At 38.0% G+C, this 15,260-nt stretch overlaps 1 protein-coding gene across 1 annotated transcript in view; it reads left to right on the forward strand.

Annotated features, from left to right (window-relative positions):
• WDR70 (WD repeat domain 70) overlaps nucleotides 1–15,260 on the forward strand; it is a 123,333-nt gene that overhangs the window by 71,890 nt on the left and 36,183 nt on the right. The window contains exon 11 of the mRNA XM_071731798.1: nucleotides 11,331–11,430. Within this exon, the coding sequence (XP_071587899.1) occupies nucleotides 11,331–11,430 (100 nt within the window). The remainder of the gene's footprint in view (nucleotides 1–11,330; nucleotides 11,431–15,260) is intronic.

A 15,260-nucleotide genomic window follows, 5' to 3' on the forward strand; every position in this document is an offset into this window, starting at 1 on the left:
TGACAAGTGGAGTCCCTCAAGGATCAGTACTGGGCCCGGACTTGTTTAACGTCTTTGTCAGTGACATGGACAGTGGCATTGAGTGCACGCTCAGCAAATTCACTGATGACACCAAACTGTGTGGTGTAGCTGACACACTGGAGGGAAAGGATGCCATCCAGAAGAACCTTGGAGAGTTGGGCCCATGCCAACCTCATGAAGTTCAACAGGACCAAGTGCAAGCTCCTGCATCTGGGTTGAGGCAATGTCAAGCACCTATATAGGCTGGGAAGTGATTGGCTTGAGAGAAGCCCTGAGGAAAAGGACTTGGGGGTGCTGATGGATGAGAAATTCAACATGAGCCATTGGTGTACAGTTGCAGCCCAGAAGGCTAACCCTATCCTTGGCTGTGTCATGGCCAGCAGGTCGAAGGAGTTGATTCTCCCCCCCTATACTCTGCTCACATGAGACCCCACCTGGAGCACTGTGTCCATTTCTGGAGCCCCTTTTATAGGAGGGACATGGAAGTGCTGAAGTGTGTCCAGAGAAGGGCCACAAGGATCATCAGAGGGCTGGATCATCTCTCCTATGAAGACAGACTGAGAGAGTTGGGGTTATTCAGTCTGGAGAGAAGAAGGCTTAAAGGAGACCTTATTGTAGCCTTCCAGTATCTGAAGGGAGCTACAAGAAAGCTGGTCAGGTAGTCATGGGACTAAGGGAAACGGGTTCAAACTAGAGGAGGGTAGATTTAGATTGGATGTTAGGAAGAAGTTCTTCATCATGAGGGTGGTGAGACTCGCACAGGTTGCCCAGAGAGGTGGTAGAAGTCCCGTCCCTGGAAGTTTTTAAGGCCAGGCTGGAGAGGGCTCTGAGCAACCTGATCTGGTGGGAGGTGTCCCTGCCCATGGCAGGGGGTTTGGAACTACCTGGTCTTAAATGTCCCTTTCAACTCTGAAAATTCTGTGATTCTGTGGTTCTTACAATGAATTTTTAAAAGAGCATCTAGGCAAATTGAGAAAATAGGGTATCCAGGTAAGCAAATCAGGAACGGCTTTGATTATGTTCAATTTAATTACCAGTTTCTTAACATTCACAAGGTGATGTGAAGATGAACTAAGTTGTTAAGCAGACAGAGGAGGGTAGTTTAATAGCATGAAGATATTGGTAGTCATGGTTGTGAAGAAGGTTTTTTTAAATACATTGTTTGGTATCCAAGGAGATTGAATAATAGTGAATAGCTAGTGAAACTGAGAGAAAGAGAAAGAATCATGGATTAGAGGGGTTATAGTGAAGAAGGGAGACAACATGTAAAAAAGGTGTATAGATTCTGGACCTGATAAAACAATGAAGAATGGGAAAGATGGTATTTTTTTCTGTTTCTGATAGGAATGAGGATGGGGTAGCATTGGCTTTTTTTTTTCTATTGAGACTCAGGAAGGAATTTTAATGATGTTGGCAAGGAGTAAGGATGGAGTAGAGGCAATATTGCCTTGTAGTGGAGAGAGAAAGACAGCTGGAGCAAATGGGTGAAAAGTGAAGAATTCAAGTGAGATTTCTGCGATACGACTTTCACAAATAGCAATTCATGTGTCTCCCCATGCTCTGAATGTGCCACTGATGGAGAAGAAATACGGAGCTGCCAGGCATGAGTGTGAAATACAATGCTGAAACGAAAATGGAAAGCTGGGATGAAAAAATGCATCTTTTTGTTGGATGGAGAAGAATTTTAGGGATGCTACTGGGGAAAGAGAGTTGTTGTCTGGAGAGGTACTACAGAGTGTCATAAAACAGAAAAGGAGAAGAGGGTTCGGAGCCACATTAGCAGTAGAGGAACAGGCTGATTGCAGAATGAAAATTTCTGGAACTATTCTGCACTCCTCAGAGATGAACAGATAACTTGAAAAGTGATTCATGTTTGAAATGTTCTCAGGAATCTCAGTGTAGAACAAAAAACCACATTGTTCAGAAAGATGTTACAAGATTTTTCACTCTGCCTATTACATACTTTATTGCTGCTCTGTAGGCTAGCTCAGAAAACTGACCTGACCAGGTGTTGTGCAGTATAGATAGGTAAGTATAGTGTATCTTAGAACCAAAACACTCATTTTCACACAGTTTCAGTATTGAGTGTCAGAATCAAATCAAAGTATACCAGACCCTCCTCTTGCAGAAGCAGTGAAATCTTGGTTTAAAATTTAATTTATTTTATGAAATATCTTCAAATACGAAAATCTGGGGGGCATTGAAGTTGATGCTACCGCAAAACCTGAACTTCCAGAGTTATTTAAAACAGTAGGTTGTTTATGAGGTGCATATGAACTCAAATACACTACGCAGTGGTAATGTGTTGTGAACAAAATCACATTTTGTCAAAAAAGCATTCAGCAACTGTGTATTATACACATTGAAGCAGTGACTGACACTGTAATGTGTTACATGTGAAAGCAGTGAATATGTTATTTGCACCTTTGCTTTAACAGGCTCTGAAGCTAAGGGATTTTATTTCTTTTCTCTCTGGAATGCTGTGTTCAGTCAATACAAACCTCTTGGAGAAAACAATTATTAAAAATCGCAGGGTTTTCTGTTATTTTGCTTAATTAGCTAATCAGTTACATAAAACTTTTGTGAGAAAAAATGCAATGTCAAAGAAGTGATCATGAAACTGTAATAGGAATACTGCTTGAAAATAAAAGAAAGTAGCCTAATCTTGATACTGCTAAATTCATCAGGTAAAACTCTTGAGCTAAAAGTAGTGGGAACTGAGGACATTGAGCAGCTCTACATCTTGCAGATTAATAGCAACATATCTTTAGCTGTTAAAAAATATGTATCCCCCAGCATTTAAAAGTGATTTTCTCAAAAATTATTTCTCTCAACAACTTAATTTGCTGAATAGTGGTAGATTTTTTCTTTTTAGAGGCTTTAAAAAAATTAAAATATCTGTGGTATTTGAAAATCAGTCTGATGTATATTAAGCTTTTAATCTCAACCACTCTGTGTAAAGAACACCCATTCTATCACTAAAATATACCATGTGGCAAAATGCTACTTTTAACTGAGGCATTCTTCCTTCTTTGCCATTCCAGGAGAATAAAACCAAATCCATGTTTAAAAAAAATGTATTTATTTAAATAATAAGTAGGGGGCTTTCTGTGCTGTCTTTTCTCCTCCAGACTGATTCCACATGTGTTCTCAAAGGAGGCAGCAGTTTTATGGATGCTGTGTCTCCGTGTCTCCCAACTGGAGGCCAGAGGGTACCACTGATGGCAGCCAATATGGCCAAAGCTGAGGAATTGTTTCAGGGAGTCCTTGTATCTCCTCTTTGGGCTCCTCTGTTGCAGCAGGCAGTGGCAAGTTCACCACAGAGCACAGTCTTAGGGAGGTGCTGATCCTCCATCCTGGAGACGTGCCCTGCCCAGCACAGCTGTGTCCTCAGTATCATGGCCTCAGTACTGGTGACCCCTACCTGTTCAAGGACAGTGACATTGGTCACACAGTCAGTCCAGTGGATGTTTAGGGTTGCACGGAGGCAGCACTGATGGAAGTGTTCAAGGAGTTGCAGGTGGTGGCAGTAGATGACCTATGATTCAGACCCATATAAAAGAGTAGACAGTACAGTGGCTCTGTAGACACCAATCTTTGTACTTTTCTTCAGGCGTTTATTCCTCCAGACTCTTTGATTAAGTTTTCTGAATGCACTGTGTGCCTTTGCTAATCTGTTGTCTATCTCTTTTTTGATCTTGGCATCCGAGGAAATAATATATCCCAGAGAGCTGAACTGCTGGACTGGTTTAACCTCTGATTTGCCTATGGTGATGTGGGGATGATGGAAGTCTTTCTGTGGTGCAGGCTGGTAGAGAACTCCTGTCTTCTTCAAGCTGACTTCAAGCCCCAAAAGATCTTCAGCCTCTGCAAAGCAGGATGTTATGCACTGCAGAGCTGCTTCTGTGTGAGCTACAAGGGCGGCATCATCAGCAAAAAGCAACTCTGGGAGCTGGTGATTTAGGGTCTTGGTGTGGGCCTTCAATGGCCTTAGGTTGAACAGGCTCCCATCGGTACCATATTGGGTGTAAATGCCATTTTCTTCATTGAGATCTGCCATGGCCCTTTGGAGCATCATGCTGAAGAAGATTGTGAATAGAATGAGTGTGAGAACACAGCCTTGTTTCACACCACTGATTATTGGAAAGGATTCAGAGAGTGCATCACCATATCTGACTTGGCCCCACTGATTCTCATCTAGCAGGATGATCATTTTAAGGAACCTGGGGGGACATGCTAATTGGTCCAAGATTTGCCACAGGCCCTTTCTACTCACAGTTTCAAAAGCTTTAGTGAAGTCAATTAATGTCACATAAAGACCTTTGTCCTGTTCCCTGCACTTCTCTTGCAGTTGTCTGAGAACAAATACCATGTCTATGATAGTCCTACTGGCTCTGAAACCACATTGGCTTTCAGGTAGAACTCCCTCTGCTATGGCAGGTGCTAATCTGTTCAAAAGTATTCTTGCAAGGATTTTTACAGCAACGGAGAGCAGAGTTATACCTTGGTAGCTGGAGCAGTTCAACTTTTCTCCTTTCTTCTTGTACAGGGTGATGATGACTGCATCTCAGAGATCTGGTGGTAGTATCAGATAAATAATGTAGAAGAAATAGTAGCTCACTATGTGTTACTAGAAGTTTAGTGAAAGTATTCACTTCTTGGAGAAATACACCATCTTGTTGGAATATACATGGTTTAGCTCCTTTTTTTTCAACTTGTAAGTGTATCTATTTAACAGTTTTTTTCTTTTTGTATTTTTTGCTGTATTTTAATGCCAGTAGGCAAAAGGCTGCTTTAATTAATATTAAACATCTGGTGTTAACATAAGTGAGTTTGAAGTAATCTGTGCACTTTCTAGTATATCTTAACCAAATCTCTAATGAGATTTTTATGGAACAACATTGATCAGATTTGATTTCTTTCTGTAAGTAAAGGTAACTTCAGCAGCTGATTGAGTCTAGGAGTGATTTATTTATTTTTAAAAAGTGGCAAAGGGAGTGTTGTTGCTTTTCTGTTGCTTTTTGTTGGTGGTCGTGGTTTTATTTTGAGGGCTCTCTTGGGAGGTTTTTCTTTGGTTTTTTGTTTACAGAAGCGTATTTATGATAATAAAAAGGAGAAATTGTGAATTTGCTAGGAGAGCATGGAATGGCTTAGATAAGTTATGGAAAGGAATGTTACTTTTACATCCTTGTGCATCTTTCTCATGCAGTATAAAAAGTCCCCAAAGCAAGCCAACTGAATAATTTCTAAGAATTATTTTTATTATTAATATTTATTGGTTTTGTGGCCAAGATAATTTTCTCAAATACAGAGTTCAGTGCAGCTGAACATTCAGCTGGGCTTTCATTTTCAAACCATTAGGCAAATATTTAGCAACACTGTTAAGTAGACATCTTTCTAAAATTTTTCTTGATGAGTTAACTTAAACAAGAAGGAATTGTTCCTGTGGTCAGCAGTGTTCTTAGAAATTTAATCCTGTAAGTGGTGAAGAAAGTTGGGGTAGATAGGAAAGACTCTGTGTTGGTTCAGAGACATCTCCAAGGCAAGCCAGCCTGCTTGCTTCCTTGTCAAGTCTATTAGATGCCTTGTTTCATTGGCTTCTGTGTAAATGTCAGATTTTTTTCTCAGTATATATCAATATATTTTTTTATCAATTGCAATTAACAAAATGATAAATCATTTTTTACCTTGATTGGCTACACTGCTGTATAACTTCTCTTCAAAGAATGCCGTTTTCCATAAGAGCCCAACATTTTCTGACCAAGCATTTCACAATTGTAATTGTTTTTATTCATAATCCCACGATCTAATGCGTGATTCATTGGAAGGGACTGAAGATTTTATAAACTTTAAAAATAATTAAAACAGTTACAGAGTTGTTAAATATTCTATTGTTTTTTCCTGGTTGTGTAAGTTTTTCATTGCAATGCAGAATGTTAAAAAAATCCAAACAAAGCCAAATCCAAAAGAGTTGTCTCTCCCAGGATATCATCTCTCCACCTAGAAAAATGCCTGAGGTGTAACATATGAGAGCATAATGGACTCATGGGACAACTAGATACACCTGCCAGTCAGATGTCCTAGTTATGGCAAATAAAATTAGCTTACTATGCTCATAATTGGTTAATGAGGATTGCAAGAACAGAAGGAGTGTTTCAGGTCTGCTAATGATACATGTAGATGACACTGAGTTAGAACATCGCAGAGAAGTAACCGTGTAATCATGTAAACACTAAAGCCTCAAATTTCACAAGTTAATCTTGTTTTGCATCAGTATGGTCATTACTTGAAACAACATCCATTTCTACACTACGGGAAGTGGTATTGAAGAACTGTCACTTAAATTGAAAGCCCAGGGATCATGTTAACAGAGTCTGCAGGAAAGCATTTGATATAGTCTCCAACAGCCTAGTCAGGAAAAAAACTGAGAAATTCTTGAATTTAACTGGCATATGTAGACTTGATAATTTGTAAGTGATACATTAAACCCAGAATGTTTCTTTTTAAGATTATCATTGAAAGCAAAGCTAATAGGAATCCTTCGATAGATATGACCGAAGGGGGGATGGGGAAAGTGTAACTAGTGCCCTGGGAACCTGTATGTCTTATCAGCTGTGATCACAGCTCTGAGATTGCTGGCTGCCTCTGGTGGGATCACTTTCAACAAAGACCTGGACAGCTTTCTGCAGCTGTGACTAAAAAGGTTTTTGATTGTTTTGTTTTGGTTTTTTTCTTGCAGCTTTACAGGTCATGCCTTTGTCACCTTGAGACTGGCCTGTGGTAATATTTTATCTTGGAAGGCTTTTATGTTTAATAAAAAATTATTAATTTTTCCAGTTGAATATTGTCAGTGTCCCCTAATTTATTTTACTGAAAGTATCTTAGTTGGGTGAAATTGCCTGTTTAAATCTTACACAGCCTTTACAGGGCTTGGGAATTGCCTTTCTGGCATCTTTGCCCAGCTAGTCCTGCCCTCCTGCCTCACATTTGAAACCAGTGCAAATTCTAATTTCCATCTCTCTCAAGTAGTGTTGGAAACATTCCTTGATATGAAAGGGGAGCAGCTGGTAAGCAAGCATGGGAGTCATCTCTAGAGATGACTCATAATACAGCTTTTGTGTCCTGAAACAAACTGGAATAGATTGGGCATTTCTAGTTGCACACTCAGTATTGGGTAGTTTTGTTCCTGTTGCTGTAGGCATGATTGTGGATGCTTGATTGACTCTATTCACACTAATAAGTGAGTAAAATTTTGTTACGCATATGTAGTACAGGAAAAGATTGATACAGCAATCTGTGTAGATCCCACTCTCCCCAAGGCCTTCCTTAATTTACTGCCTCGGCTTCTAAAAAAATCTTGAAGATGTTAGGAACAAGAAGGAAGAAGAATGTCTTGGCTGGGACATTTGGTTTTTGGGTAAAAGAAAAGGGTGAGTTAGGGGAAGCGTTATCTTGGTAAAGTGTTGACTTACTGTCAAATATTTCATTGTAGAAACAATGTGGAAAGTTCAAAAATTTCATTAGTTAAGCATTGTATTTTTCTCATGGGTGTGTCTTGGATTTCTGAGGTGATCAGACTATCTTCTTTTCCTGAAATATGTCTTATTTAGGATTTGGGAAAAGGAGAGCAGTTGTGTGATGCAGGTCAGTAACCATGTGGCTCTGCTGTAGGTCATTCATTTGTTACGAACACTTCTTGTGGCTGCTATCTTCTTCACTTCCGTTGTTGGTCTCCTTCAATAGATGGAGATTTTTGTACAAAGGATATTCAATACTGATGCTGCAATCATCCTCTCTATGAAGACTACAATGATATTGTAAACCCTGACATTTTTGGTTATCCTCGTTTTTTTTGATAGATGCATCTGTGCCTTTTCTCACATGTGCTTCATGTTTTCTGCCTGTCATTTCATGTTGCACACAAGTCCAGTCAGCTGTAATTGCTTAACAAAAATATATGTGCTAATATAAAGCTAGAAAGAAAGTGCTTACATTGTTAGAAAGCCTTCAAACTAGTTGCAGAAGAGTGTAACTGCAGAATTTGCTGAAATAACTAAATCTTTAAAAATATTTAAGGGCTGATGAACTTGCCAAGTTTTGTATGGCACGTGACTAGTACTTCATAATAGCAGGCACCTCTGCAACAAAAGGAGTGGGGATAATGAGGGAGAAATGTAGATACACTTTGCCATAATTATCTTTACATCTTTATCTGGTGTTGCAGTGCTCTCCCCTTCCTGAAACAAACTTTTGAATTGTGTACATTAGTTATGTTGTTTCATGTCTTTCCAGCAAGAAACATTCTGATAACAATTTTTTGCTAATGATTTGTTAGCAAGATTAGACATCTGTTAAAAATGTTAAGAGGCCAAAGGCCAAACACATTATTTTCTTTGAAACTGCAATGAACATTTGCCAGTGTATGTAAAAATTTCTTGTTCAACCTTCTATCATTTTTAGAGCAACCTTTAATCATTTTAGAATATATGATTTAGTATTACAATTCAGGGTTATATTCCTTTGCAGAATAATATATGGAGGGCAAGCTTGCAGATCTCAAAGTTAGCAAAACAATCTCTATTGGTAAACTGATGAAATTTATTTTTAAAGACAAACACAAGTGCTGATGCATTCATGCTGTCCCTTTCTGATGGGTCTCGTTTTACATGAAATCATAAGGCATGGAAGTTGGGTAGACTAAATTTGTACTCTTGTTTTCATTTTTGTGATTATGGGGCAAGAAATGTATGAGTCTTGGATATTTGTAACTTGGTTTTTTTTTGTTTTTTTTTTCTATGGGACAGTTGAAAAAGTCTAAGAACTGCTTGAAGTATAGGTAATTCATTGAGAAGGTCCATGGTAAATAAAAATCAGCATCTTTGATCATAGAAAAAGAAGAAAAATCCTGAAACATTTGTGATTTACTGAGCTGTCTATCTACATTGGATCTTTTTACTAGTAAAACATAAAAGGCACTGGTTGGACCCCGTATCACAGGATTGCAGAATATCTTTGGTTGGAAGAGACCTTCAGGATCATCCACTCACCACTAAACCATGACCCTAGGGACCCTCCAGGCATGGTGACTCTACCACTGCCCTGGTCAGACTATTCCAGTGCCTGACAACCCTTTTCAGAGAAAAATGTTTCCTATCTTTTTTTCTTTATTTTAATTTGTATCCAAAACAAAACAAAAGGATGGAATTTTGGATTGATTGAGAAGAAATGAAAGAAAACAAAAAACTTTGCAATAAGTTGGGCAGCAAAATGAAAAAAAAACAAAGTTATTTTAATACATGTATGTCATTGTGACATTGCCAGAGAGGGATGGAAGTGTTGAACTGACAAGTATTGTGGAGCCCAAACAAAGTTGTTCCAATTGATTAAAATAGCTGGATACCATTTTGTAGTGCTTCTGTCATTTTTAGGTGTGGTTATTAGCCATTTTTTTGTTTTTGGAATATCCTGTGTATTTCTTAGGTAGAAAACACATAATTTTAATTGCTTGCTAATGTTTAACAAATTACAGAAAATTTATTTTCTGATAGCCAATTCAAAGTTTATCCTTTATCTCTTACAACATACTTGGAAAATTTTATGTAATTGGATGCATAAAATATGTTCCTTAGTATTTATAAACACTCCCACCAAAGACATGTGGTTGTAAACGGCAGTCTGTTCTTAGAGTTTCTCCAGAATATGCACAATTCACTTGCAGTGACAGTTCATTTCAAAACAAGTACTATGGCTAAATGTGGTCTATCACATTCTATCTCCAAATACTGTAAGAAGTATTTACTTGGTGTGTGAAGTCCTCCTTTGTTTGTTGAAGAGTCATTTGTGGAGGGAATGACTGATGTGACTCCTCAAATCTTGACCACATACCAAAACAAGCTTGCAGTCATTAGTAACATAATCACACAAAGATTCCCTAACCTTTGGACCAAATTTAGAACAAATATTTTAAGGAGTAAACAACACTAATTACTTTGCTAGCTTGGGTCTTTTGCATACAAAATAGCCCATGAAAAGTGCCTAAGTAGGGTGCATACTCAAAAATTAGAAGACGCAATCACTGACAATTTCTGTACAAGTCTGTGCGTTTGTTTTAAATGATCACATCCCCTGTTTTTATTCTGTAGAGCTGTGTCTCTTTTAGTATTTAGATTGGTTAGTAATCACTAACCAACCGCTTAGTATTTGTCCTCTTCAGGATGTGATTCTACATCTCACTATGGTAAATAAAGGACTCTAAGGTCACTCATTTTTCTTCTTGAGAAAGCACTTTTTAATCCTCATCTTACAGATAGAATGTTGAGATACAGTTGCCCAGGCAACCTTTAATTCTTGATTGCTTTATTTTACAACTACACAAATTACTGTTATGTTAGGAAAAGGGGGCAAATGAGAAGTGTAATTTCCTAGGTGTTAAAAAAAGCAGTTAACCTGTCTCAAGTTCCTTCAATTCTGTTACTGTCTTTTTCCTTTTTTTCATGTCCCCTTCCCTTTTCGTCTTGGTATCTTATCTTAGACTTTCAGGTTTGATTACGAAGTAGGAAAGCTGGATTCTACAAAAGTGTTAAAATGTAATTTTTCTCTCTTTTTAATAGAATTTTTTTGGGTTTTGCTTAATAGTGACTTAGTAAATTAGAAATCAGCTCTATACAAGAGCAAAATGTTAACTTGGAACTAATGGTTACCTTTCTTCAGAATTATCAGCAAAAGATAAATAATGAAAAATAAACTTAGAGAATTCAGAAACTTCAGTTTTATTGTAACTAAAATGGAACGCAAACCTTGAAATATCTGAGCTTTATTCTGTTACATAAACTGTTAATTTTGGCGAGGACTGAATCTGGCAAAAGCAAATTCTTCCAATTAATCTTTTAAGCCTTTTACAAAATATGCATATTGTATTTTGATATTTTTGTAGCTGTGAGTGTTAGTGGAGTATTGAGAACTGTCTGAAAATGTATTTTTATCTTAACCGGGAGTAGCTACCTTGATTCTAGTGGGAGTGCTAGTGGGAATTTTCCAAGAGCACTGACAGTGTGAAAATATAGACTGCATAGCTCAGGCTATGAAAAAGTCGAATTTGCATTCAAGCTCTTACTGTGAAAGCGTATTCTAAAATATATATGAAATACTTAAAAGACTGTGGAAATATTTATCTTCAATACCTGCTAAAAATGCAGGGTCTTCTATTGAACTTTAGGAATAGCAGCTGAGTATACAAAATACTATGAAGAAAGATTTATCCCATCTGGAAATAAGCAAATTTTCTAATGTTTTATTTGTTTGACAAACAGGTACACACAAAGTTCCACTGCAGGCAAGCCCATGATCCAGGCACTGACACTTCATGCTTGACATTTTCTTATGATGGTACTGTCCTTGCCAGCCGGGGAGGTAGGTGATTATAAAGAGCCTTTGATGTGTTGAATATAAGACAATTTTAATTTTATAAAGTCAAATTGTTCAATAAACAAATCATTGTTAAATGTAAATATTTATGATGGAGAGCAGACAGTTAAGAGAGAAGTTATTTAAATCTCAAGTGTTTCACTGTTTCCATCTCTTAATTTTGGTACAGACACAGTACTGTGTCTCTAAAAGTGCATTTTACAGAAGTTCAGGAATATTTTATGATAATTTTTCAGTTTATATTACACAGTTCCTTATCTGTCTTCTCTGCTAGAATTAACAATACACCACAATGAAATTATTAGCTAAAATAAAATGAGACCAGTACTGTACTAAGTTCTTTCCAGTAAGATTACGGCCTCTCAACTGTGCTCTGAATTACCAATTCGTCAAGCAACTTTCTTATGCAATATCCTTTTCTGTTCTAATTGGAATTTTTATCTAATTCATATTATAGACATCAAGAAGTCATGAGTTGAGACTAACAATAGGACAAGAGACAATGGTTATAAACTGGAGTATAGGTGGTTCTGTATAAATATAAGGAAGAATTTTTTCACTGTGAGGGTGACAGAGCACTGGCACAGGCTGCCCAGGGAGGTTGTGGAGTCTCTTTCCCTGGAGACATTCAAAGCCCTCCTGGATGTGTTCCTGTGTGACCTGCTGGAGGTGACCCTGCTCTGGCAGGGGGTTGGACTTCATGATCTTTAGAGGAACCTTCCAACCCCTAACTTTCTATGATTCTATGAAGTGAGGGGCGAAGATTTTCTTGACTGGTGAAAAAATTTGAAATGTCTACAGGACAGGAAAAAATTTTTCTTTTTTAAACTTCAGGTAAAACTTAAATTAAAAAGTCTTAGCTAAGTTCTGAGGAGGCGAAGATACCTTTGAAGACACACTCACTCCGGTATTAGGTGTGTTGGGTAGGAGTGTCTGCCTAAGACACTTTTTCATACAGACATTTGTCAATCCAGTATTTTGCAGACAGGTGCAAGCACACAATCTGTGTTGTCTGGATGGAAACCAGATGTAACCAGAAGCTGTGAAGCTGTTGTGTATACATTGGTATGGCCCCGAGGCCAAGTAAACAGGCCTAGGGAGAGGCAGTGTATGTTAATGTCAGCTCATACTGTGTCTAACATATGTAAGGGACATGTGGTCAGTTTGGTGCATGGACAGAGAAAATACCAGGATAGAGGTATGCATAGACAACAAACACTCTGAAGCAGTAGATGTGCTTTCAAGCCAAGGACTGTAGCTTGCAGTTGTTTTGTCTCCTCCCCTGTGTCTATGATATGCAGAGTTATACCAAGTGGCTTTTAGAGCAGTATGCAGCTCTCTGGCTCCTTTGTCTTGCCACATTTCTAGGATTCCAGACATCACATTGCCCAGATCACATCTTTCAGAGTAAGAAGATGGTAGTCTTGTCCTTTTCATGTGCTAGGGCATGAGAACAGCATTTGTTTTGCTTCTTAATTGCCATTCAGGCTCCTGGATCCAGAGTTCTACTGCTGCTGTACTCATCGTGAATGAGTCCTAAGTGGTTTTGGTAAAAACTCTCAACCTCTCTGGTCTCTATTGAACAAGACAGTATGGCAGAACTTTCTCCTTGGAAAGAAGGTGAATTATCTGTCATTCTGTTCAGGGCTAAGAGAAACACTTCGTCTGTCTGCCAGTGGTGTTGCCCCTGAAAAATTCACAGAGGTATACTTCGTAAGATTTAAAGAGAAACCTTGGTATGTTTTTCAATACTAATGGCAAACAAGTTTTATACATATGTGAGAAATATTCAATAGTGCTGCCTTGAAACCTCCATTTATGTAAATTACTGTTATGCTTCATATTGATTAATATAGGCTACATAAATGCCCATTGTTTATTTTTATTGCGTGTGGCACTTTTGGTTGACTGCTCTACCTTATCTGTCTTGAGATTTTGTGTTGTATTAAGCAGGCATTCACTTATGTTTTATCTACCAGTGTTCTTTTTAAAAAAAAAAAAGCTTTTAAAAAATATTGGTTCTTTGCAGCATGCAACAAAATTACCTCAGTGTGGATGAAAGTGCTACCTCTGTCTACTGTATTAAAACAAAAAAGCTCTGTGCATACTATGCTACAGAATAAGGAGGATTTGTACCTTATTTTGACTTGTTTAGTACTTTACTATGAGTATTGCTTTGGATCTGTACCAAAAGAAGCAGATGTGAATCCAGCATTCATAGATTAATACACCTGCCAAATACTGAGGATCAAAGAGTGGATAGCTGCTTGGGGAATGGAGACTTTAGCTGGAAGCCTGATTGACTCTCCTGCCTCAGATGTTGGTTCTGTGTTGGATATGAGAGAGATGAGGCAGGGCTCAGCTGCAAGCACAAGGGAAAATGAAAAGCTAAGGAGCTCTTTATGAGATTTCCCAGTCTTACTCTTGTTTGGTATTAGGTAGTAACTTGACAGAAACTTTAAAAAGGGATTTTTTTTTTTTGTACACCTTTGACCATGAAAGTAATTTTCTAAATATAGTGAGGACAGTATTTGGGGAATGTTTTCTTTGATTAGCAATGAAGAGGTAAGCATTAGGACTGTACTTGGAATCGTGTTATAAACTTTTTTAAAAACTTTTCGTTACTCCTGGTATGTACAGAATTTCTGCAATTATTTTTTCTCATAAGATGAAGCAATCAATTCTATTTGAGGATAATTTGATAGTTTATTATTATGCATGAAGGTCATGCAGATTCAGTGTGTCTTAATCAGTAAACGTACAGGAAAATAAGCTCACCATAGCTGAACTCAAGAAAAAATATTGACATCTAAAACTATAAGATATCTTAGTCAAGTACATGCTTTCTTTTGAGCTCAAAACTTTTTTGTTTCCTTTTTTATGTTTTGTTTTTGGTGGTGGTCTTTAAATTTTATTTTAGCTTTAGTTGTGTTTCTCTTTTTGAAGTGTTCTTGAGGAAAAATAAGATGTTTAATTTTGAAGTTGGTTTAAAAAGTAGAAAAACATTGAGTACAGTTTCCTGTGTGCTCAAGAATTGTGCAGTAGCCTATATGGTTACTTTGTATTTTTTATCTTGTAGTAATGGATTAGTCTTTATGGTAAATAAAAATATTAGCATTTTAAAAACCAAATAGCTTTACATCAAGTAGTGTTTCTTAGGGGCTGAAGACTAATGTTTATTTCAAACAATGCCAAAAATATATTCATTAGTTTTAACAGACATAGCCAACTGTTTGTAACACTTGGAGCTGGGTTGGTGTCATGGTTTAGGCTGATCTGGCAACTAAGCCACATGCAGCCCACTGTGGGGTGGGGAAGAGGAAATACAACAAAAAGCTCATGAGTTGAGACAAGGACAGGGGGGGTTCAGTTTCTAATTGTGGTCACCATCGTAACAGACTTGACCTGGGGAAAAATCGGCTTTTTGTCACCAGTCAAATTATGATACAACAATGAAAAACAAAACATGTAAATATCCTAAAACACCTTCCCACACCTCTACCTTCTTCCTGGGCCCAAATTAACTTTGTTCCCCATTTCTTTGCCTCCTCCCTCCCAGCAGCACAGGGGAATGGGAAATGGGGTTTATGGTCAGTTTGGCACACCTTGTCTCTGCAGCTTCTTCCTCCTCAGGGACAAGAGTTCCTCACAGTTTTCCCCTGCTCCCCTTCCCACAGTAAAGTCCTTCATGAACCCTTCAGACATGAGCTCCTGCTCTGGGCACAGCCACGCCCTTGCATGGGCTCCTCCATGGCTGCAGGTCCCACATCTGCTTCACTGTGGTTCCTCATTGTTCTTCATATCTCCACTGCAGG

Source organism: Heliangelus exortis, chromosome Z (genome assembly GCF_036169615.1).
Source record: "Heliangelus exortis chromosome Z, bHelExo1.hap1, whole genome shotgun sequence".
In the NCBI taxonomy this organism is placed as follows: Eukaryota; Metazoa; Chordata; class Aves; order Apodiformes; family Trochilidae; genus Heliangelus; species Heliangelus exortis.